We start from the raw sequence: 25,497 nt of genomic DNA on the forward strand, positions 1-25,497 counted from the left end.
TGCACAGAACACATCTTTTATTCAGTAAGCAAGCAAGCACAGAAGTATAATGTGTAGTGCTTAATATTCATACAGTACTAAAAATATAAAAATAGAAATAAAATTTCACTGAAAGCATTTTCACTCACAAATATACAAGGAAAAGTGCTGTCAAGCCACATCATGCTACACCACTTGCCAGTGCTGAACTGACAGTTTCCCAACAGAACTGAAACACTAAAAACTAGTCTTTCCTCACAGTTTTTGGTGAGCCTGAACATTTGACTAGCAAAAATGGACCTCCTGCAGCTGAGAACCTAAAAAGCATGGGTGTCATTACATAATGGAACAATAAAATAATTTGTGAGAGTTCTGTAGTGATAGTAGCCTGCTTCAGGCTGTTTGTGTAGAGATGAAAAAAAGATAAGAGAAATAAACTTGAATCCTGATTATAATCCAAACCAGTCATGGCTAACAATTCCTGGAATTTATTGTGCATGGATATTTGTGCAATACTCCCACCTGCTGGTATATCCATCAACTCTCCTCCTCGGATGCTGCAGTTCCCTTTTCCTGTTTTTACACTGGCACAGATCTTCCCCTTAGGTCTGGTGGAGTCCAGGAGTACAACCCATAAACACTTCTAGGTGCCCTTACCTTTTAGTGGAACTGGAGCTTATCCAGCACTTTAATTTCTGGGGTTGCCCCTAAAGGGAGAAATTCACACAGCAAAGTGACATGGGTTGAAGACTGGTTCTTCAGGAAAGTCCCTGCACCAGATTCCTGGCTTTTAAGCCCCATTTTGAGGGAGTGACCTAGAACTAAGGGCTTAAGAATCATCTATCTGCTGTCCCTGTGCATGGAGCTGAACTGCCTGCGTTAGGAAGTCAGCTCTGAGCTGTCTCCATAAAGGCATGGGGTGGGATTTGGGATCAGGCTGACAATCACAGCTGTAAATCAGAACAAGCCCTGTCTTGCAGTGTGCCAGTGCACAGAACCTACTCAAATCAAGCAGATAAGGGTGTGCAGAACCTAATGTGAACCCCACTTGGATCAGTTCCTATTTTGGTATGGGATTTATTTATACTTGGTTATACCTGCTATAAAAATAAATGTGACAATTAACCCCTGAGATCATTCTAGCATACTGTTTTGGCCTGTTACTTGTTTCCCTCAGAAATAAATTTTTATTTGGTTTACAGATGTTTATTTAGGTTCTAGTGACAAGCTTTTATAAAACACATTAAATAATCAATGTGGGGCTGAAAAGGTGTACATTCTAGTTGCATATATGATACATACCTTATACGTATATAATACATTCCATAACAGCTGAATGTTCTAGTATTGTCTGGGAAGTTCTTGCATGTGGACAAAGGACTTAAATACTAGAAGATAAACAGCTGTTCAGGATCAAAGATAATTGCATCTGATATGGTTTACTTAGATTGTTTTTCTTTAAATTTTATTACACATAATAGCTACAGTAGTTTGTCCAGCAAGTAATAAATGAATGCATAAAGCACTTTTAGCTATATCTGGATATCATATGCATGCATTTTTTATAAATAAAAATCAAATGTGAGGTCACATTTTCCCATCTTCTGTTTATAAACTAAATCAAATTTCTCATTCATTGAAACAGTGAAGATGTCTTTCCATAGCCCAACTCGTCCTGAAACACAGAGAAAGAACACAAGTCAGAGTGGATGTAACAGGACACCAAATACCCACAGCCTAATTGTGCAGGGCACCAAGTATCAGCTGTGAGATTCGGATCAGTCTGGGCTTTCTCTGAAAGCTTAATGAGACCTAAGGCTGTTCATTGTCTGGCACAATTATTCTGGCACTACCCTTGCAAAGCCTTTAAATAAAACCATACACGTCTTCAGCTGCACCAGCCCAGTGTTACACAGGAAGAATTCAGATTTTTCTGAGACTTTACTCTGGCCTTAATCAGAAATGAACACAGATTTTGGGTTGGGTGTTCACTTAAATGTGGATTTCTGCTTTCAGTGCAAGCACTGGCTGTTTAATAACTCCAACAGCTAACAACACATTTCAAATTCACATCGCCTCCAGCAACCACTGCTTAGAGAACTATCCAAAAGGTAAAGGGAATGTGGGGTACAAAACTGACTGTTGGATTGTAATATTTTCGCTGCTAATTTCTATTATTTTATGTCTAGAGATAAGTCCAACAGATGAATTTCCATTTCTCAACATGGAGATTTGTTTGCTAAATAAATGTTTCTATATATGAAAGAGAACAAGTGCCATGCACTCGAGTTGTACCTCTGACATTTTAATTTTGAACACAAGAAATAGGAAGCTTTTGGGGAATGCAATATGGACAGTGAATACCTTCCTCATATGAATTAATATATGGAACCCAACCAATAACATAATCTGTGACCCTGCTGAACCCTACCAGCCAAAGGCAGCAACCCCTAACAACTGTTTTGATGCAGCCCAAAATATATTTAACTCAAAGTCACCCAGGGTTATTTGTGGCTGAATAAGCCCATAGGAATAACTAGACTGAGAGGCTCAATTAGCTTCTCATTTATGCTGGAGATAAAGACAAAATCCAGACTTCTTCAACTGAAATAAATGAAAGGAGAATTGGGACGCTGCTACCAGAGTTTAATCATAACAGCAAGAACAAAGCTACATGCAGGGAGCTTAATTATGCATTTGATGCATAAGAAGAATATCCATTTAATTCAATTACTATTGCTTTTATGAAGCAACTTTGTAGTTGAGACCAAACACAAAACTGTCTGAAACATCTACATATTATTTATTAATGTGATGGTATAGCATGTGTGGCAAAGGCCATTTCATGAAACTGTGGCTTTTCTATAACTCCTGCAGGTATGAAAGTGTCCTCGTTTCTTTTCAGGATCCAAAGACCAGAATAACTGGACACTGAAAATGCCATTTATTGTTTTCACCAAATTGCTCATGTATTTTTTAAAAAATAAATTAAGGAAATGTTACAATCATAAACATCTGATACTAAGTTAAATTTTGCTCTGGCAACTATAACTGCAAAAACTGTAAAATCTGCAGCATGAAACCTGTTCATGAAACCCTGTATTTCCCATACGATAATGATAATAAAATATTTTCTTCCTCTTCTTGGTAACAACAACAAAAAAATTCTTCTATTTCTGAGTCTCCCTAAAAACATGTATGGACAAATGACAAGTTTTACAAATGACATACATACACTGTGGATTATTTGTAATAATTTGTTTCTTTTTACCATATGAATTGATAGCTTGTCAAAAAGTCACCCACCTGGTTTATGATTTGAATCATGCAACTGCGTAAATTAGGATGTGATAAGAGTCAAACACAAGTAACAAATCTAATCATTGTTCTGCTTTCACAGCAGTTCAGGGTTATCTTCAGAGTAAAGATCAATGTGCTAAAAGAAAAAAAATGAAGAACTAAAATAAAGCAAAATAATAAAGTAAATGTAACTAATGACAAATTAAAAAATTTGAAACAAATTACAATCAGCCGTCATGTCATTGCCACCATTCTTTGTCACAGAAACAAACAGAGAAGGAACAAAGCACTTCTAATGAAGCTACATTCTGGAGTAACAAAATATTGTAAAAGCCAAAGACAGCAAAGAAAATAAAATAAGGATATTTATACTAAAAAGCACACAGTGAATAAATGACAAAGTATCACAGTAAGTGCTTGTAGCTCCCTTCCTTCTCTATTACAACATTAACGCTTCTTTCCGAAACATTTGTAGACAGTAGATGCAAGAGACTACATGTGGGCCAACAAGAACACAGCCCGGCTGTTTGTAAAGCTTTGCATTACATGAGCACCTTATCCAAGGACCGTGGGAGGTCCCAACAAAATGTGCAATAACTGAATAAATAACCAGCTAGCACAGAATTAGTAGTCAAGAGGGACTGGTAATATTTGGCATTTTCATCAGAGATATGAAAATCATGATAAAAATTACATCTAGTATAATTTGCAGATCACATGAAGACTGGCTGAAAGTGGTAGTATGGAAAGGGCTCCTACACACAGAAATCTTAGATCAAAGTATTCCTGTCATAATCCCTGAGTAAGGGATAATAACATGCAAATCAATTCCTCTGAGAAACTTTGTAGTCCTGATAAACATGTGCTTCATGTGTGATGTTGTATCATAAAGTGCTACCACTGCTATGGGTGGAAAACAAGGGAAAGTTCCAAATAGAACTGGATTAAATTAGTGTATGAAGTGATTTTATGTTTGGATAAGGCATATGTAGGGATAACATAGGAACTGACCATGTTGACCAGGTTCCCCCACTTTTAAAAGTGATGTAGTGCAGCACACAGAAGATAATTTGAGGGAGCTTAGGTTCACTCTTATGCTTCTTGAAAGCAACTGAAAGGACTTGATTTAGGACAAATGTATTAACAGATCACATGGCACCTTCTGGTGCCTAGAGAAAGAATCTCACCAGAATAAACATCTGGAAGATAAACACATTTTAAACAGCTGAGGTAGGAAACAAAAATAAAAAGCTTATAAGGGAAGCTGTGGTTCCTTGTAATTTTATTTCTTCCAGATGAGAAATGTCTGCTATTCTAGAAAACCTGATCTACTTAAACCCCAGGGCTCAGGCCAGGATAAACCATACGAGATGGTGTGGGCTTTGGCAAGCCAAAGGTCAGAAAGAGCAGGGCAGAGTTTTCAGCACGAAGAGCTGAATCCATCGAAGCAAGACAAAGACTCCCTGCCAGAGTGGTTTGAAATTACACTGTTAATCTTGGATTCTTCCACCCTTTTCAGTCACTTCCACCTAACCTGACTTCAAAACAACACAGCCCCGAGATTGCACCAACAATCAGTTCCCTCCCATCCTTTAAATGGCAATATTTTGCCAACATCTAACACACCCTGGGGGTTACTAAGTTGCTTCTTGCAACTTCTCCAAGAAGCATTTTTCTGTGAGTTTTAAACATACCCCTGCCAACAGGAAGAGCCTCTGCATTACAGCACTGATCAATGAGTTGATGGCAGTGTTCCACCATGGATTCCAGCTGAGCTTTATCATAAGAAACTCCTAAGAACCTCACCAGCTGCTCAACCATTGTTCCTAGGTCCTGTAAGAAAGCATTTAAAACCCAGGTTATTTCACAATATTTAAAATCACATTTTTAATGAGTTTAAATATTTCAAAGTAATTATATCCTGGTGAGTGTGAAAAATACAAGTTCAGAAGTTGTAGAAACACCATTTCCAATTTGCTGAAAAAAAAAAAAGAAACATGTTCTGATTAATTGGGTTAACACAGGTTGGCAGCAAGCATGGCCATGTAACCTTCAGATGTTGGAACACAGAAGGACTGAAAAGCAATTGTGTTGCTTCCCACTACAGAGAACACCCCACCCTTGACTGATCCCTTTGGAATACCAGTGCGTTTCAGAGGATGTAAAAGTTACTTTGATTTTGACCTTAGTCAAATAATGACCAGAAATGTTAGGAGAGCCCTTCTTCCTTTGTCAGCTTCTGGGACTGCATTTATGTAGATGGAAGGATCTGTGGAGGTGGCCTCTGAAAACAACCATGAATTTACATCTCCAGAATTCCAGGGCTCCTCAGTATGAGTTGCAGTAACAAAATATCAGGAAGCAGGAGGATGCTTTGATGCCACCAGCTGGTGAGCACAGCTAGGAATACATTAATTATTCAAAACTCTGGGATTGAAATAATTTTGACTAAACTTTACTTACTCTGATTATATCACACCTTCTTTTAAAATCCCACTCCATCAGAAGGCACAGTGAAGCTGGAATTATAATTTACCCAGCTTCATTGAATCTTGTCCTGATTTTTTCTTTTTACAAGTTTAGAAACAGGAGCTGGGGTTTTTTTATGTTTGCATTAGTTTTCCAGTCAAATAAACATTCTGAAGTATTTTCACTAGCTCTCAAAAAGATATTACTGCCATAAGAAATATGCATTATTTCCACTAGACTTCTGATTTAAGTGGATTTATTAGCCAGCATACTGTAAGGACTCAATAATTATATCCACATTACACTACATGATTATATCCTCATTGTTTTCAGATTTGTTTAGCAGAAAGCACTAAGAGCAACCAAATAATCACAACAAATGCCAAATATATAGGACAAAATAGTGATTATATATTTTTTCCCTCATTGATACAGCACATACAGCAAGACATTTCTTTTAAATGAATGCCCAGGGCTGAGTGTAGCAAGTACTGAACAATTTCACATCACTCTCTGCAATGGATGCAGGCAGATTCCCCAGTAAATTAATATGGATATGAAAGTGCCTAAAGTCCATTGAAGCTATGGAATTTTTAAAGCCAGAGCTTTAAAAATGGCATGAGTCATTAGGGAGCCCAAATGTGGACATAAGAATGTAATTTTGTGCTTTATGTATTTTTAAAACTAGGATGCTAAATGTGATTAAAACACCATTTTGCTACATCTAACCTACCTTATGCATGTCTTCATACTTGAGAAAAAGTACATTGGCATCCATGTGGTGTTCCCAAAACTCTTGCACATGTTCAAACCACGAACCATATCCTACTACAGAAACATTATGATTGGCATGAGGAAAAGTAGCACTTTGGTTATTAAGTAGTTTTCAAAAAGGAAAAAAAAAAAAACAACTAAATAACTGGAGTGGTTCATAGGCCCAGGAGAGCAGTGTCTCATTTTGACCCATGTAATGGGGGACCTAACCCTCCCCTCAAATCTTTACTCATTTGTTTTCCAGTTCTCTGACTAAGTCCACATTTGTACTGATATCAGTCAGTTTATGTGTCTCTACAGTTCAGACACTGGTACTTGGTACTTACAATCTCAAGAATCTCTTTTGTTGCCAATATTAGAAGACAATCCCATGAGAAATGCATTCTGCATTTTTCTGTTACCAGTGACTAATTCCCACAAAGTACTTCACATAATCAATGTAGGAGTTAAGAAAATAAGGAGTTTTTCAATTCTTTCCAAATGTTTTTTTAGTCAATTATATCTTTTCAGCAAAGCAGCTATAGGAAAATTAAAAAAAAGCAATTTTTTTAGGTTTGTATTTTGAGGCCACCTTTTCTTTTTGAAAAAGAATTGTTTCATTCTGGTAGCTGGAATACTGATGTATTACCTTCACACATCCCTTTCTTATGGAATGAGAATAACAAAAATGGAGTCTTAGTGACTTTATAAAAATTGAAAATTGGCCAATTGGCCAAGCTGAATAAAACTGTTTTCCTATGAAACTGATCTCTTTGTTGACTGGACTAGTGGACAAAGAGATCAATTTTGAATTACCAGGATTCTGCTGAAATGTAAACATTCAGCTAAATGCTAAATTTACTGTATTATAAACATCCCATTTGTACAATGATGGCCATAGAATATGCTGCGATGTTTTATGGGCTCTGGGAGGTTGTGATAAAGTCAGGTGGCTGCTACAAGACAAAGAGACAAATAACTTCTGGGATACTTACATGGAAAAGAGCTCCCAACCTTTCTATCTTAGAAGACCTTCTAATGTGTCTTTCTTATGTCTCTGGTCTAGAAGTTCCTGATCAGGGGCTACAGGCAAACATTCCATTCTCAGGGAATGCAAATGGAAAACTGAAGCTGGGCTGGAATGGGAGCAGGGCATTAATCCTGCTCAAGCTTGCAGGATAAGGAGCAGCAAAGGTTTTTTAAGGCCTGTTAAATAACCTCCATTGGTAGGCTTTACTTTTTTCTTCCATTTGGTATTACACAGCTCCTTCAGCATCAGCTCCCCTAAATTCCAGGTTTGCTGCTCGGGATCTAGAGGAGATCCTGCTCTCAGAGCTCAGGGTACCTGGTGAATTCTTAGTATCACATTAAGGTATCAGAGGAGATATTGCAAAGAAATAAAAGGCAGCAAGGATTTTTTCCCTTCTTTAGCTAGAGGGCATGGGCAATCGCTTGGTATTTCATTCTCCTCACAGAGCTGCATTTTTCAGGCAGCCTGCAGCTGCCTTCTCATGGGTTCTCACTCGAGCTCAGTGGTGAACTCCAGATCAGGCCCATGCAAACTAGAGAATTTTGTGTTCACTTGCAAGGTATGAACTTTGAGTTTTTCAAATTTTGAAATTTAAACATTAAAGGAATTACCAGGAAAATAACCCCAAATGTGGGGAGCAGAAACACTCCTGAGAAGTAGCTGATAGTGAGGAATAGCTGAAATCGAATGATGCTGTGAGTATTCACCACTTTTTGGGCAGTACCTGGCAGTCTGCAAACTGAATTTTAGAAGAGTAGACCATAGTTTTGTGCTAGTTCAGGTGGAAAACTGCTGAACCCAGGGGGTCAAATACTGTAAGGCAAATATTTACAAAAAGCACAGCTCATAGTTTGCATGGACAAATCTCAATCCCCACAGTGCTATCTGTAGCAACCTCGTTGCTGTATATGCAAAACAAATGCACCTTTATCCAGTTCACTTCTGTACTTGCAGAAGGAACGTAGAGATGAAAATAAATGTGTGCAGAGAGAACAGCTCCTTACACTTGTCATTCATAAACCTTCTGCAGAACTCCTGAAACGTTCCTCTGTAGCTCATGGTCCTTAGGGAGCGGTGGAACTGGTAATAAGACACCACCAGGTCTTTGGGGTTTCGAGCCATGTATATTACCTGTGATGGGGGGAAAATCATCTTATTGAAAGCTTTTTCCTCATCCCAAAGCACTCACACAACTGCTGCCAGCAGAGTTAAAACAAACACGAGCTCATTTTCACCTTTGAGTTGCCGTTGTGGAGGTCTGAAGGCAAAAACCGATAGGGGAGGTGGCTTTTGATGAGTCGAGGGGAGGTCAGTTCCTAAAATAAAGCAGAGATAATAGTTTCCTATTGGGCACTGCTTCAGGGCACATCCTCAGCTGTCCTGAACTGTCACACTTGAGGCCCTCTGCTGCAGTGACTTCCATTCACAAATTCACTTCCTAAAATTAACAAATGTTTGGGGACTCAAAATTGGGTCAGGGAGTTACATCTGGCTTTTAAATATCAAAAGGCTGGATAATGTGTTGGGGGTTTTGTAATTTTGGGTTTTTATCCCTTTTGTTTTCAAAGTACTTCCATTTGCAGGATCTTCTCAGAAAGAGAACGTAACAGTTGAACATTCTTATCAAACTCACTTTATTTCCAGTGATGCCTCCACTAAAAATCCTTGGTAAATATTAGAAGCTCTGAAAACATGACCCCTAACTTCTTCCAAGTTTTACCTTTGCATTTTATTTTATATTTAGAATTTGGCCCAAAGGTTTATCTGAGTGTGCAAACATTTTTCAAATAATATTTTTTCTGTAATTTGATACAAAATTCTCATGACACACATCATGCTCTGCTATTAAAAATGGAATAAATCCATATTGAATCAAGCTGCTAGCACATGCATAGATAAGAATGTGTAATCTCAAACTAAACCTCTTACTGTTGCCACCAGTTTTTTGCAGCAGGATAGCACTGAGGTCTCACTGGATTAGGCATCGCAGATGAAAAAGAAGAGCAATCTCTGACCTCTAAATACTCTCAGCTTGAAGTAGGCTGAGGCTGCAGTTGTCATTGACCACAAGCAGCTTAATTCTATCCCTGCCAGTCTTGGCTTGCTCAGTCCAAGCAGCACTGCAGCTGTTACAGGATGGTCCTGTATAGTTTTCCTAATAATTCCAAGATGTTTCTCTTTCAGAAGTGGTTGCAGCAAGGCCAGGATCACACTTATGTGCCATGCAGCTGGACTTCAAGGGATTCTTAATAGCATGGAATTTCATGCAGGATATTCCAGACCCCTCAGACTACACCCACAGTGCCTGTAGAGAGCCAGGATCTGTGGATCTAAAGATCAAGATGTCTAAATTCAGAGCAGTGGGAATACAGATGCATGGATATCTGCATTTTTAGTTACTCTTTAACAAATTCAGGGAAGGAAACACAGCAAATTTGCTGCATTTGGTCAGTTTCTGTCTACATAAGCAAGAGAGGCCTGGAACTTTGATTCAGAAAACCCACTGTCAAGATATTTAGGACATGGAGACACATTTAAAGTATTAAATAGAACACAATGAAACTTAATAAAAGCAATTTAAAATAACCTAATAACATTCTGAATCATTGCAACGTTCTGAACAAGTCCAGTGACGAAAAGGAGAAGGACGCAGGATGAAATTAAGTGATAAACATGGAACCAAGGAAAAAGACACCCAAATGCTGGAAGACTCTCTTTGCAATAAATTGTACCTTGATGATGTCCAGACCGGGCTGAGGGTACTCTAGGACTGGGAGTTGCTCATCTATATTCATTAGTCCAATCTCATCTGGATCAGCTCCCTGACTCACTAGATACACCACTTCCTGCAGCAAGCCTGTGCCTGCATGAACCAAACAACGAAAGAGAACAGATTGTATTACAGTTCTTATCTAAACACAACCATATGAAGGGAGACCTAAACAGAGAAATCATGGCACTTTTGTCCTCAACAATCTGCTGTGAGCTAAATCTATTACTGTTTTAATGTAGTATGTCAGCTCTCTTGGTTTTATTTTAGATAGATGTAGGTCTTTCATGCAAAAGACCTGACATTTTTTTCTTCACTAACAATTTAAATACACGTCTGTCTCCAAATCACTTAACATGTGAATTGCAATGCATTTAACAAAAGGTTTTACCTCTGTAAATGTTACCTTGGCAAAACACTACTATTTCCATTTTAGAAACTAAAAAAAAAAAGGTGAACACAGGTCATCCAAGTTCAAAAAATGCACTAGTGGCTGTGCAGAGAGACCTTTATTCTAAATCTCAGACAAGGCCCCTCTTACATGTGATTTGAGAGTCTATTTATGCCTCCAGGTTATGGAGTGGATTAAGCCCTAACACATCCATGCACAGTGAGTCAGTCACAAGCTTTAGAAGCCTCAGTTATGCACCTCTCCCCACTCTGAGGACATTTACAGTGCAACCATTAGATATCATGGCACTTTGGAAAATTAATAGGTACTTCAATTACACCTTTGGACAGGGAAATTATTTCAAAGTGACTTTACCTTCAGGCAGGTAGGGAACCCTCAAACCAGAGATATTTGACAGAGAGTTATGAAGATAAAGGCTCTTGGTGAGATGGAGGAACATGTGGATGCTAAATGCAAAAGCAAGCAGGGAGCAGAGCCTGTGTGAAACTCATTATCATTCTGGCCTGAGAAAGCATAAGGAAGAATCCAAACAGTCCTTGGTAAAAGACAACAATCTTTACAGGTGTTATTTAGGAAACAATCAAGGGGTTGTGTTCCACTTAACCAATGATGGTGGATGTGTTGCTTTAATAATCAATGAGAGTTTTACCTCTTGGACCTTCTAGAACATGTGTATAAAAGAAGATTAAGAATAATAAACTTTGCTCTCTTGGACAATGCAGCTAAGAGAGTCATGTCATACCGCTTTGCCATTCCTAATACAGTGCAATAGGAACTGAATGGGGAGATATCACAGTGAGCCGGTGGAGGGACCCCACATTTTGGATGAGAAGTCCCAAGGATGTGAGACAGCCTGGAAACTGCAAAAGACACACCTACTATTTATGAGTTGTGAGAAGAAAGGGAAATGAGACCAGGATTTATTCACTCTCTCTTGTTGCCTAAAGGAACAAGTAATGGTTCCAGAACTAGTTACAAACCCCAAGCCTGCTCCTGCATCCCAGTCCTTGGAATGATGAGCTGTAAACTCTGAAATCATGACCATTAGAACTTGAAAATAATTTGAGAGTTGCAAGTCACTTGTAACAGTCACTAGTTAATTCAGTTTAACTAAAAAGATAATATACACAAACAGGCACCTTTATACCAATCCTGTCTGTTGTTCCAACACCAAAAGAAGCCCCTATTGTATCATTATTCTGGTTATTTTTTAATCTGAGACACAAACAGTTAAGTGAGGCCAATGGTTGGAGCAAACACAGCCTGGATACAGTGTGAAAGAACACACAGAGAATTGTTTTGGATAGCAAGCACATCAAGATTCCAGTGTTCCCCTACTGATTGATGGGTAAATGAAAAAGGTTTGAGACGGGGGGGAAAAAAAAAAAAGACACTTTTACATTATCATCACCCACAGAGACAGCTGTCACACACTTAATACGCACTTGTCCCCATGGCTGTTCACTCTACATTTTTAAGTTCAAGCATATGTTGTATGCATTAAAATTAACATTCATACAGTACTTTAGTATCAGTCCTTGTGAGTCTGAATGAGCACAACCCTTGTTCTCATTAAATATTTATTCTGACCAGAACACCCTGGTTCTCCATAATTTATTTCTGTATTTCCAATTCCACCTGCAAAGAGAAATGCTATTACAGCAGCCCTATTTCCATGAGAGGAAAAGAAATCACTCTGTGAGGATACAAAATAAACTATTTTTTCATTGCTCATCTGCTCTCTAGGCAAAAAGCTGCCATCGCTGTTGTGCCTCTGAATACAGAAAGGGACGCAGGGCTGAGGCAGAACCACACTGAAATTTCAAGAGAGCAGCATGTTCCCTACCAGCTCTTCACAAGGACCACCAGAAAAGTTAAAAGTGACAGACAGGGAGCACAGTGCCCATGGCCTTACCTGGTTCTTCTCAAACCTGTGGCTGTGCACCAGGCTTGGCTTGACTGCTGTCAAATCCACTGAAAACTGTGGAGGTGGGAAATTACATATTTCCCAATCAAACTGGGAGTTTTGGAAGCTCAAAAGCCTCCATCTAAAAGTGTTTCCACCAAAACCAGTGACACACTGAAAGAGGAATGGTAGGACTATCCAGTAGGCTGGAATTTCTCCTCCCTACACCTGCAGCAGTATCAGTGATTTCAACTTCCCTCACCCATGAAATCTGTGCTAGTTTTCTCTTTTGTCAGTCACTGCATTCTCCCACATTAGCACTCAAGCTACTGTACTTTGGAAATTCAGGATTTTAATCAAAATGAAAACTAGGGAATTAACTTTTGAGGGAACAGTGATTTCTTTTTTTTTTTTTAACTTGTCACCCTTAATTAATTATTATTTACCACACACACATTCCAAAAGCTCCAGGTAAAAAATTTATCATTGACCTGGTTTCCTGTTTAAGAGAACAAATTAAAGCATCATATGCTTATTTCTTTAAAAAGAAAAAAACCCAAAAGGTTTTATATGTATTAGAGTGTTCCAGTTTATCACACAATATCTGGAAAGAGAGGGGGTGGGAAACAGCTGCGAGAAGCTACTGCCTGCTAGAATCTGCAGGTCTTTAAGAGACTTTTTTAAATTATCTGTGAGTGTGCTGGTGGGGATGCGCTGTGCTTTCCTGTGCTACCTATTGACACACAGAAATCAGGACTCATTAAAAATCCCACCAATCCCTGTGAGGACAGGAACTCTGTGCCCTTTCCATGGCCAATGCCATGGCAATGCTCAGTAAGAACAAAGTCAGACCAGGGCCACTCTGCCTCTGCTCATCAAGAGCTGCTGCAGTAGCATCCAGGCAGCAGAGGGACAGACACGACTTGGGAACACCACAGCTACTCCTTCTGGCTTCTGTGTGTAAGATGCCCCTTGTATGGAAACCACATGAAAAATTAAAATAAAGAAATACTAGCACTAGTAATCTAGTAATCCCAATTAACTGTATTTTGGTTGATCTGCCAGTGCTTGACCAAATTTTGGCTAATTCAATGCAGCAGATCCATTATGATTCATATCTTTTTTATAGCATTGGTAGACGCAAGTGCTCATTAAAAGTGAGGGCTGCTAAAGCTGCCATACTGGTCTGTAAGTGCTCTACAGCTGAGCCTCACACTGTCGCTCTAATTGCCTGCTAGCTCATTCCCCCTTGGCTAATTTCAGTGCAAATCTGCAGGTCAGTATGACAGATTCATTCCCACCCTACAGTACTGGAGGGAAAATTAGATTTTTCCATTAGAAGAAAAAACCACAAATTTCCAAAACATTAAATTATCTCCTCTTGAGGCTTCTAATACTGAAGTTCTCCTACACATTCAAATTCCACCTGGCTTAAGAATAGAGGTTTTTATTAACAACTAAGGTTTTAAATATAAAAATAACGTATATACCTTGATACCATAGTTTCCAATTCTTCTGTCTTCCTAAATGAGACTGGGGAATCAGAATAAAGACTGAAATTGTGATGTTATATTGCCACACTATGTTTTGGGGTTTTTTTGGACTGACCAATTATATTAGAGGGTCCAAGGTTCAGAAAGGTCTGAATACTCATCTTCTAAGACTAATGCCCCTCTTATGTGGCCTAAATGCCACACAGTCAATACTGATCGGTCAAGGGAGTCTGTGGGACACAAGGAGCCTGAATTCAGATTTTCTGAAAGTTAAGGGGACAACTTAAATAAGACTGGATTTAAAAGAAGTGTTAAATACACAATTTCCAGCAACATTGAGTAAGCACAGAATGATTTTAGATCAATTTGATTTTTAGACTTCCTAATCCATTTATTTTTCTGCTTGCAGCTACCAGCTTTTAAACCAAAACCAACAGGCTAAATTCTGCAGATATGGGTCCATTAATTCTGAGTTGTGTTTTGAGTATGTTTTGCCAGAGGCTATAAATAGCACACTATGAAAACCTTATTCTATTTAGGAGGAAAACCTACTTTCTGTATGGTAAAAATGCTGTCACTGAACTGTTTACACACATGTATTATCCACAGAATTATTGCTGTTATGTCCAATACAGTATCCTAAAGCCCTGTTTTAATGAACTGGTTACAAAGCAGGGCTATTTTTGGCTAATGCATTAGTGCTATTTTTTTAAAAAGCTGTCTGAGTCATGATTCTCCCTTATATTAGCACACTAAGTACTCAATAGAGGACAGGACAAGAAGTGCACATCAACCAGAAAGAGTCTGGGACTTGGCTCTGACAGCTGGGGCAACCCCACTCCCACACAGTGAGACAGACAGCCACTATTGCCCACACCAAACACCAGCTTGGAGAAAAACACTTCCTTTGGAGCATGCTGGGTCCTAAAACTGGAGCAACAGTAGTAAATAAAACACACCAGGGCCTGTTCTCTGGGAGATTTGTGGCACAGCCAAACCCATACCCAGAGAGATCGATTCCCTGAACAAGAACGATTCATGTGTCACTTTCTAGCAGAGGTCTCTTGCTGAGGAGAGGTGGCAAATAGCCTTTCTTTTCTGTCCTTGTCAATAATCCACAACATCCTCAAGTGCTCCGCAGCAAGGGCTTGGTAGCAGCTCTAAGAACTTTGAGTCAGGTCCACAGATCTACTGTTAAAAACATCATTAGGCCACAAGTTTGCCTTCATTTGCCTTCTGATTGAAGAGTCATGATCTGTGTCTTCAAGCTTGTCCTGACATCCATGACTTCATTATATCCAGGTGTCCTGGATTTTGTCACAGGTCTTTCACAGACAGCTGCTACTGGTTGGTTACAGACATCTCTTGGTACCAGATATTCAAAGGGAAATTGTTTTACTCTTCTCTTGAAGCTTTAGCTAGGCTGTCCATATCTGTGGATGCTCATCCTGTCTTGCACCACGTATCATCCCTAATGGAGTAACTTCACACAAACTGCTCCAATTCACTTAAAATTAGATTGGCCAAATGAGCTGAAGGAGTTTCTATTTTTGTCATCAACTTATGTAGCAAATTTTGCATAGGACAAACCAGAATCATCCACCCAAAATACTCTGCGGGTTGCTTTTTTAGCAGGAATGATGAACAGCAGGCTAAGGACACTAATATTCCTGCACTAGCACAGACACCTGTAAAAGCAGACATCTGCCCATATCCTTAGGTTCATTTTTCTTCCAGTTTCTACTCACCAACCAAACACCATGGTAAAAGTGAGCATGACATCCATCACACTAAAACAAAAAACCGTAACATAGAACATGCAGGAACATAGAAATAACAGATCAACCTGCTTGCTATGACAGAATGACATTTCTTTTCACCCTTCCCATATCTAGTAAAGGCTGAGCAGGTCTAAAGCCAACCCAGCACATTAAATTGTTACCTTAGCTGGAGCCTGCCCTCCTGCATCCTCTGGCAGTTCCATTCTCCCATCATTTTAGAGCCCATATCAAAAAACATGCCAAAACTGCATAGTACATTACCCCAGCAGGAGCTCGCAAACTCCAGCTGAAAGTCTTCCCACTGTGCCTAATTCCCCTTAGTTTTCACACAGTGTACCAAGGACAACAATGCAGGAAAGAACTTTGCTTCAATGACAAGTCATTGGGTTTTAAAATCATGCTCAAGGACTTCATTACATCAAAAAGAACTGCATAGTTACCCTCAGCTCCATTGATTTCTAGGATAACTCTATCACTCTCAGTTCTGGTCTACAGTCATAATATGTTCTGTGGGTAAATGCAGAGCTTCACAGCAAGCTCTGCTGTCTGAGGTAGGATCAGAAATCAGGAAACAACAGGGCACCTCTATTTAGGCACTTTTGTTGAGGTACATCTCATAGCCTTAGCTGTGAGCATACTCCTCTCCCCATATAATAATGTCAGATGTCTGTCACTACACAAAATGCAATTCTCTGCCTCAGTTTCAACCCCTTCCAGGGAAATTGTTAGGCAAAACCTGCCTGCACTTTGGCATTTGTACATATCAGGTGGTCAAGTTTCAAGCAAACCAATAATATAATGTGAAACAGCTACAGGTACAGGTTATACATTAAAAAAAACCCAACACAACCTGTCCAGTCAGCTATTGCTTGTCTAAGGTCAGAGTAAAGCATATTGTCCCGCACAGAATCCCACTCCCTAAGTTAAACCATTCTTCTCAAGGTACCTATGTCCCCACTCATTTAGCTGGACTGCAGTTTTAAGCCAGCTATAGGCCTTTCCATTGCTGCTCTTCAGAATCAAAAATGGAAACAGATCTGTTTGGGAGTATAAAAGGGGATCAGCCAATCAATATCACCATGGGTTTGATGCCTAAAGATTTTAGCTTTTTATACATTTTTCATATATTTGTAGCTTTGTGGACCAATAATACATGGTTATATAGCTCCTGGTATTTTTCCTATCCTTTCTTTTAGATTTTAGAGTAATAACCTAATCTTCTAACACATTTCTGAAAGACTGGTTTTCAATAAGACACACTTCAAGGACATTTTGTTTTCCAACCAGAATCTGAGAAGACGCAACAAGAAATGGGGCACAGAAGCCCCTGGACCAACTCTAATGCAGAACAACCTGGGGGGAAATTAACCAACTACTCTTCTAACTAACTCTCTTCTAAACAACCTAATCAACTTCTCCTAACCAACTGCTCTTCTAATTGGACAATATTTGTTCGATATAATCATTTTTGAAACTTAGAAAAAATGTAGAAATCTGATGCTGGGTGTGCCCATAAACATGGGGGAACCATATAAATAAAGACCTGCTTTTTTATCTTACCATTTTAATACTGCAACAAGGTTTTTCCCTTTGAAATCAGGCAACAGGTTTACAGTATTGCAGCAAAATGGTTGAAGAGAAGACACTTTTTCTGACAGAAAGCACTGGTAATCCCATAGAAGCACTGACACTGATCGTTACTAATGTGCATTTCAGCTCTGCATGTAGGGAACAATCCAGCTTCAGCAGTGCCTACAGCTGTTCTGTGCTACTTTGGCAACCCTGACCAGCAGTAAACAGTCTTTTAACTGAATGGTTAATCTGTGTTTCTCATTGCCTTGCATCGGCAGGTGGGCAAGAGGCCAAAGGCACCTGGGCTGTGCCAGCTGTGGTGTGGCAGCAGGGCCAAGGCAGTGACTGTCCCTGTGCTGGGCACTGCTGGGGCCACACCTCAGATCCTGGCACAGCTTGGGAACCTCAGGACAAGACGGACAGTGAGGGGCTGGAACATGTCCAGTGAAGGGAATGGAGCTGGGGAAAGGTTTGGAGCACCAGGAGGGGCTGAGGGAGCTGAGGAGGCTCAGCCTGGAGAAAAGGAGGCTCAGGGGGAACCTTCTGGCTCTGCACAACTCCCTGACAGTAGGGGACAGCCAGGGAGGTTAGGCTCTTCTGCCATGGCTCAAGCAAAAGAATGAGAGGAAATGCTTAATTCAGTTTCAGACCTGCAATTTACTAGTTTCTCTGCAAAAATATGTAGGTGTTTGCCCATAAGAACTGCTTACACTCATATATGAAAAATTTTGGTAGAGAAGAAACACATCCAGTGGAAAATATAGACAAAAAGATCATATGATTTATCCCAGGTCACAGAATCTGCAGCAACAAAGTCACATTGCATGCCCAGTGTCCCGAAGCTTGCATCGCTTCTAAAGCAGCATTTCTGGGACAAAATAGGGTCTAGTTCCTTCCCCTCAGCATGGGATACGAGTCCCTAATGTACACAACAAGAGAAAAGCCTTCATTTAATAAGACTGCATAATAAGAACAAAAAATGAAGCATTTTGCTTCCTTTCATTAATGCCTTCACTGTGACAAATGAACATTAGCATGAAATGAGAATGACTGGCTGGTGGGTATGGCTGATCTACATGATTTTCTAATTCTTTAGTCCTTGAGGTCATTATAATTTAATACAGTCAATAATGATCTCACATGCTCAGAATACACTTTTTACCCAGGGTAAAACCGTTTTTCTTTTTTTTTCCAATGCCTGTTTACAGAGATAAAAACAAGTTGATTTTTGTGCTATTAGCTATTATGCTACATTTGCATACATACATACATACATGCTACATTTGCAAAGGACCCAGCAAAACCTATTAGATAACTGGAGAATTCTTTCTCTTCTGAACCATTTGTTCTGCCTCTAGTAACATCTCTTCACTGGTTTGATAAAAGGGTCATGACAGAAACACTGCTATCTAGATAATAAAAGGAGTTTCCCTTAACCACAGATCTTTTTTTTTTCTCCGCTTTTATTTCAAGTTTGAGGCATACAAGGACCTATTCAATTCTACTCACATTGAAATCAAGTCAAATGCATCAGTGGCAAACTTAACATTGTCTTCAATTACTTTTTTTTTTTAATATAGTTTTATTTATAATTTCTTTGCCTAGCAGCATTTAAGAGTGAGTCAATATCTGAAGGTATTTTGAGGTATATATAACTAAAAAGATGGACCCATTTCAGAAGGACTCACAAAGCACAGGAACCCAGTGGCTCTAACCCCCAGGAATATTAATCTACAGGAGTCACTTTCTGCACCTGAATGGTCCTCAATGGAGTGAGTTTAAGCTGTGGAGTATTTACTCTTCTCAGTAGTGGAAGGAACATGATTTCAGTCATCAAGAGCATGTAATCAGATTCATATATAGATCCTGTCCACCAGTCCCTAAAGAGACAGCTCACAAAGCATATCTCTATCACACAATGCAGTTTGCTGTTCCCTTCCTGCTTGAAAAAGAATTCCATTCATTCTGGCCAGCTGGTGTGGGAATTGATGCACATTCATCTGTCATTGAAACAAAACAATATCTGAGCTTTATACATTGCTTAAAGAAACCAAGTAACTGTGATGTTACTGTCAGAGAGAAAAGGTTACATGCTCTAATCTGATTTTAAAGATATCAACTCATTTACCCAGATTCATGAAGCTAACAGAGGTTTCTCATCATTCCATGTCACAGAGCATAAAATTGCTTCAAAAAACAGAGGTGAAAGGAAAAGAATCCCAAATGTATTTCGTGTAAAAATTTGGTTTTTAAGCCAACCTCATGATTTCTTGAGGCATGCTTCTGGGACAGTTACATTTGCATTAATTCTTTAAACAAAAGTGGTTAAAGCCCAAGGCAACAAAATTCTGCAGAGGTTATAGCACTATAAATACAGCACGGCAGAATCTGGCTCTTTTGCCACTGCAAAGCTGTTGTTATAAAATAATGCCAACAAAACTGCTGGGAGGAGTTCCATATGAGAACACTGGAAATTAAGGCAAGTCAACTAATTTAACACACATGGATGCTTGTGTCCCCTGAGGAGCCTTTGCTACAAAGGCCACTCAGACCTTCCACTAGGAGGGAAACCTCTGCAATTCACCGCAGCTGCCACACGTCCCTCTGACAGCTCCCAAACAAATCTTCCACGGCTCAGGAACATCCTTGGGCAACATTTCAGCCTGATTTTCCTCTCAGTTATGACTGTGCAAATCAGGACTGACTGTCAGCAGTGTTCAACCTGTGCACATCTGGGTATCTGCAGCCACGTGAACTTAGTCAAGTAATAATACTCTGTATATTGAATAATAAGACTGTTACTGTGAAGTACAGTAATACCAATCTCACCTGTAAATATAACCTCATTGCAAGGAGATTTTTACAGTCTGTGGAATACATGAAAAATGGGATTGAACATGATAAACAAAGCAAGATTTTGATATGCTTACTTGATACATTTTCTTTGTAATGTATTTCTTTACTCAAGGTTTTGGTAATCTGTTTTAGAACATGGTCCCACAAACAGCTAAAGTTCACTGGAAGAGGAAAAAACAAGATGCCAAAGATAAGAAATCCTTAAACCAACCTCATAGCCAAACAAAAAGCGTGTATGTCAACACCTCCAATGGCTCGAGCCTCTCTTTGTCTTAAGTGTAGCAACTTTTCAGTGCCAAGTCTAATCAAAGAATCTTTTTGATGAGCTGAAGTCTATTCTTTTACTGGGGAATCAGACAAAAAGGAAAACTACTGTTTATATTGTACCCTCTGTATCACACAGTTTAACAGTTGTCCCTGTCATAGTTGTTTGACAGTTGTTCAATGCACTGACCATTACAGAATGGTCAATAAATCAAACTCTTTCACCATAACAGAAGAAAACCCCAAAGCACACAGAGTCCCTCCCCACAGGGATTATGGGATGAGGGAAATGAGCCATGGAAGAATGCAGAGAGACTGTAAGAAAGAGCAAGGACAGAGCTCCTCCATGAGCCAGGGAAGGGACTGGCACAACCTGGTGATCCAGCAAGAGGAAGTGTTGGATTCAGGAGTGCTAGAAAAAGGAGGATAAAAGAGGTGTGCACACAGTGGGAGAGGCACTCAGAACAGAAGGAGAATGGAGAACACAGCCAGAGGCATGACCTGTACACACAGAACCTCTCAAACAAATGATGAAATAGACAACTCAGACTGATTTTCCCTGGTTCGATTCACCTAACACCAGAGGTGAGTGTGAAAGAATTCCAAAGAGGAGAACTCAGTAAATATACACACATGAAAGCTGTTCTTGGAATGACCCACAAACTCACTACTGGCACTTCATTAAGGCAAAGGTCTAGAGCCACCATATTCCTTAACAGCCAAAGCATAGTTACAAAAATCCAGTGCTACAAGGTAAATTGAGAATCTATAAAAAGACACGCCCAGACAGGTATGGCCATACAGTAAGATCAACAGTACTTGCTCTTTTGACCCATTGTCTGGCACCAAATGCAAGTTCTCACAAACTGCCTGGACTTGAAGCCGGTATTTGCTCAACAATTGACACCTTTCCACACAGAACTCAAAAAAATTATTTGGCAAAATAATCACCATGGGAGAGAGAGATTCATTATTAATGTAAACAGCTCGCTTTCTTAAATTACCAGTTCTGCAAAATGCAGGAACTTGTGGGTTTTGACCCAAAAATGCAAAGTACACATTCATGTAGAACACACACAAGATGATATTAAGGGAGTGGCTGTGCACCACTTCTGAGTAAGCACATGGACAGATCATGCCCAGTCAGGGTGACACTGAAAGACACAATAAAACACTGGGTGAACCTGAACTAAACACTACACTTCAGGGACTGATTTAATTCCACTGAAATCATTGATGTTAGCAAAGAGCTAACCTGGTTCTTAGCACGGTGACTGAGGGAATACCATGAAAAAAATTTGCTTCTCCATTAATTCTGTAGCTTAAGTTCAAAGATGAGAATTTCAATATTCGGGTAGGGTACAGGAAATCCACAGGATGAGAGGGTTCAATGCAAGTTGTGACAGATGCACAGTGCTCCCTATAAACAGTGCATCTGTATCAATGACATTCTGGATCACGTTTCATCCTGCTAGTATGTGTCCCAGCCTGCTCACTCTACACTACAAAGTTACATGGGAGATGAAACTTTTGACTTCATTTCTTCAGTAGCACACCTGATTTTAAATTATGTGTCACAACAAGAAAGGTTTTCTATAATTACAGTACTCCCATATCTGCAAACATAGACACACATTCATATATCTGAGTCTCTGGGTTTTAGGCATAAAGTTTCTCATAGTCCAAAAGCTCCCAAAAGCTGCTACCATTGATAGAGCACAGGTGTTAAGAATAATTAAAGATATAAGGGATATCATTATTCAGCTATCCGTCAGTGGAAATCACATTAAAGCCGAGTCACTTTCCATTAGGCTTATTACATTACTGCCAGCAAGCCCACTGGTACATTTCATTTTCTACTATTATTGGAACAGTTTCTTCCTGGGTCACTCCCAATTTACCAATAACTGCAACTATTTCCAAGAACCACCTCCAATTCACGTTTGGAGATGCATTGTCTATTCCTGCAGTGTACAGTGTCTTCCAAATGGCTTCCAGACCACTTTACCAGTCCCTGGGACAGCTGAAGCAGTCCTGGCCCTATGAGCCACTTGTGGATTTTCCTTGCCAGGTAAGCCACCATATGGTCAACAACTACTGCTGGAGCCTTCTGTTTGTAGTCATAGGCTCTGGCCTCTCACACATCCAGCACACAGACTTGTTTGGGTATTTCCGCAGTTTGAGCAGATGGAGAGCTGCTGCTACACTGAACAAAGCTGATTTCCTTAGGAACAAGAAAAAAGTTTTCTGTTGGACCTCTTTCATATTGGTGCATTTTTCTTTCTTGAAGTATTGTTCAAACACGATATTCACTAGGTAAGTGGTCCCAGCTGTGTTCTACCTCTAAATATTACCAGAGCAAGCCGAACCGTTTCACCTCAAATAATTACATTTTGTGTATGAAATCTGTTTTGTGAGCCTGTGTTTTTACATTACATTTCATTTTCATAATGAAAATTCTGTTTGGGTCCAGTAAACAGAAAAATCTTTGTCAACACTATGGAGAGGCAGAAAGATGAAGTTCTAGTTAGAGTAATGGGCTTCTGGATTTAATCCTTGGCTTTGCTGTAGACTTTCTGCATGACCTTGGCTTTATCAGTGGGAACTGTCCTAGGGAAGCCCAGTTTCTGCTGCCATGCCTGTCCCTAGCCAGCAGCCCCTCTGAAGTCCTAAATAAGCTGTAAGTCACAGAGGAGCAGCTGAAAAAACAAGCTTCCAAAGGTTTTGGTAGAGTTTGGGCTACAAAAAGGTGGAGCTTGAAGATGCTATTATTGTCCAGAGCCTATTCCCTCAACAAGGACATCAGATTACTCACCACCCAAGAACTCTCTTTCCTGGCCAATAAAATCCTATTTTGATCTCAAGGCTGGTCCTCCAGTTAATCCACACAATACTGCACCTTCAGTTTCAGTGCCCCATTTCTCACCCATTTTATCCTTCTCCCAGTGACTGCCAGTAAATCCTCTTGTAGCATCTCCATATTTGGAGAGGGCAGTTCCCTGCCACTGGGGCCCCAAAAGATCTAATATTATGTTGCTATTTGCACAAAACAGCAAATTAAATATGATTATGCAAGCTGGCTTTCCACAGCCAACTGTTTAGCCATCAAAAATAATCTATTGCCAGCTATTAATGATATTGTGGCTGGCTGGCTGAGATTGGCTTAACAGGATGCCACTACAAAACTGGAATGCAATTCTAATGCAGGAACGTTGTAGCCTCAGATTCTCAAAACTGAAACCTTAAACCACAAAGAATTTAATGGTGCTGGTATTGCATGCTATAAATCTTGAAGAAGACAGTAAAAGACCAATTTAAATGTAGCTGTCTATTCCTAATCCTAGTATTTTGCGAGCTACATCTACATATTTTCCCTTATCTAATGTGTTATCTGTCAAGCTCTTGCCAATCTTTAAGAGCATAGTTAGTAACAAAATATCAAAAAATGTAAAGACAAATGCTTGAAACTGCTTGAGAAATTATAAAAACATAATAGATGCTACATGGTAGAAATATGCAAGCTTGAAACAGCACACCAGGAAATTGAAAAGCATTAGCCATTCACACAACGAACAATGAAGTAAGTCAGAAGCCTGCAATACTGAAACATCGTTTTACAAGGACATTTACAGAGCTGACATCTGTTATCTCCAGTGGACTTTGGATTTCCTAGAAAGAGATCATCTCGTGAGGAAAAAAGTCACTCAAGAATGAACTTAGAAAAGAGTTTATCTGATTTTATCAGGTGGGCTATAACACTCCCATATTGTCTATCTCTTTGTAGGCAGCACTATATCCATGATAATTCTCTTTAAATATTTTTGCTTGGAAACAGAGAGGATAAGAAATCAATATATACAGCATTGCAAGCAGACACACAAACGGTGTGCAACAGCCAAAGGATGCATTTACTGGACAAAACATTCACTTGTACTGCAAACAGGAGGCCTTTCTGGTGATTCAGACAGTGCAGAGAGAACGTACTTGGAGCACATGTTCTCCCAGAGCGATCTTGGCAGCCGCCTCGGGAGTGCAGCACGCAGAGAAGGCTGTGGAGCAGACACCAAACCTGTGCACCACAGCAGACATTCGCATTGATGCCACAGACCTTCCCTGTTCGACATCTCTGCTGAGCGAGATTTCCCCTGCCCGGAGCAGCATTGTCGTACTCCAGCGGTTCGGGATCACCCAGGCGGGGTCACCGGGGCAGCGCTGGGCGCCGGCGTGTACCCACCTTCCGTGGGTCCCCCACAGCACCCCCGAACTCCTTCGTGCCCGGGACAGGCTCTCAACCCTGCAGAGCTGCGGGAGCTGCCGGGCGCAGAGCACCACACCCGGCCCCAGGGCACCATCCCCGGATATAGACACAATCTCTGGATACAGGACACTCCATCCCCGGCCCCAGGACTCCATCCCTGGACACAGGGTACCATCCTTGGATACAGGGCACCATGCCCGGGCACACCCGTGGTGGAGAACGGGCTCAGGCCTCGCCCCCACATCCCAGGGGGCCGCCGGGGCACCTCCAGCCCCCGCTCCCTGCCCCGACTGCCCTGCGAGCGGGGGAGAGGAGGAGGAGGACGACGACGAGGAGGAGGAGCCGCCCCACCATCCGCGGCAGCCGCGGCCCGCCCGCCCGCCTACCTGATTTGGGATAGGTGACAATCCAGACGTCGCTGTCCCTCACCGGGAAATTGGCGATCTCCTCCATCTTCCCGCGGCAGAAGGGCGGCAGCCGCACCCCATTGTACTCGAAGTACTTGCTCTCGAACTCGCAGGGAGTGCTGGGGGTCTCGGCCTCGCTCTCCGCCATCCTCTTCCCTGTGGGCCGCGGGGGAGGCCGAGGTGTGCGGGCCGCGGGCGCTCCGGTGGCAGGGAGGGAAGGAGGAGGGAGGGAGGAGGGAGGGAGGGA

The 25,497-nt window shown here is 40.5% G+C and overlaps 1 protein-coding gene across 2 annotated transcripts; it reads right to left on the reverse strand.

The window, feature by feature from the left end:
* Positions 1 to 25,491, reverse strand: SULT4A1 (sulfotransferase family 4A member 1). Of its 2 annotated transcripts, XR_002001794.1 has the most exons (8): positions 25,230 to 25,491; positions 10,264 to 10,394; positions 8,767 to 8,847; positions 8,536 to 8,662; positions 6,482 to 6,576; positions 4,974 to 5,112; positions 3,286 to 3,415; positions 1 to 1,654 (listed from the first exon to the last, which is right to left on the reverse strand). XR_002001794.1 is itself a non-coding variant. In XM_033514537.1 (7 exons), the coding sequence occupies exons 1-7, from the start codon at positions 25,396 to 25,398 to the stop codon at positions 1,542 to 1,544; spliced, it is 855 nt and encodes a 284-aa protein (XP_033370428.1). In that variant the 5' UTR covers positions 25,399 to 25,491; the 3' UTR covers positions 3 to 1,541. The 2 variants fall into 2 exon arrangements, 1 of the variants encoding a protein (XP_033370428.1); XM_033514537.1 differs by lacking the exon at positions 3,286 to 3,415 and having other exon boundaries at positions 3 to 1,654.
* Between the last annotated feature and the right edge of the window lie 6 nt (positions 25,492 to 25,497).

Source organism: Parus major, chromosome 1A, assembly GCF_001522545.3.
Source record: "Parus major isolate Abel chromosome 1A, Parus_major1.1, whole genome shotgun sequence".
Classification (NCBI taxonomy): Eukaryota; Metazoa; Chordata; class Aves; order Passeriformes; family Paridae; genus Parus; species Parus major.

Excerpts from the sequence above, each read along its gene's own strand:
- SULT4A1 (XM_033514537.1), bottom strand. The coding sequence starts at position 25,398 with ATGGCGGAGAGCGAGGCCGAGACCCCCAGCACTCCCTGCGAGTTCGAG. Across the intron at positions 8,848-10,263 it reads CCGGTCTGGACATCATCAAG|GAACTGACCTCCCCTCGACT; the intron begins GTACAATTTATT and ends GCTTTATTTTAG. Across the intron at positions 5,113-6,481 it reads AGTATGAAGACATGCATAAG|GACCTAGGAACAATGGTTGA; the intron begins GTAGGTTAGATG and ends GCTTTCTTACAG.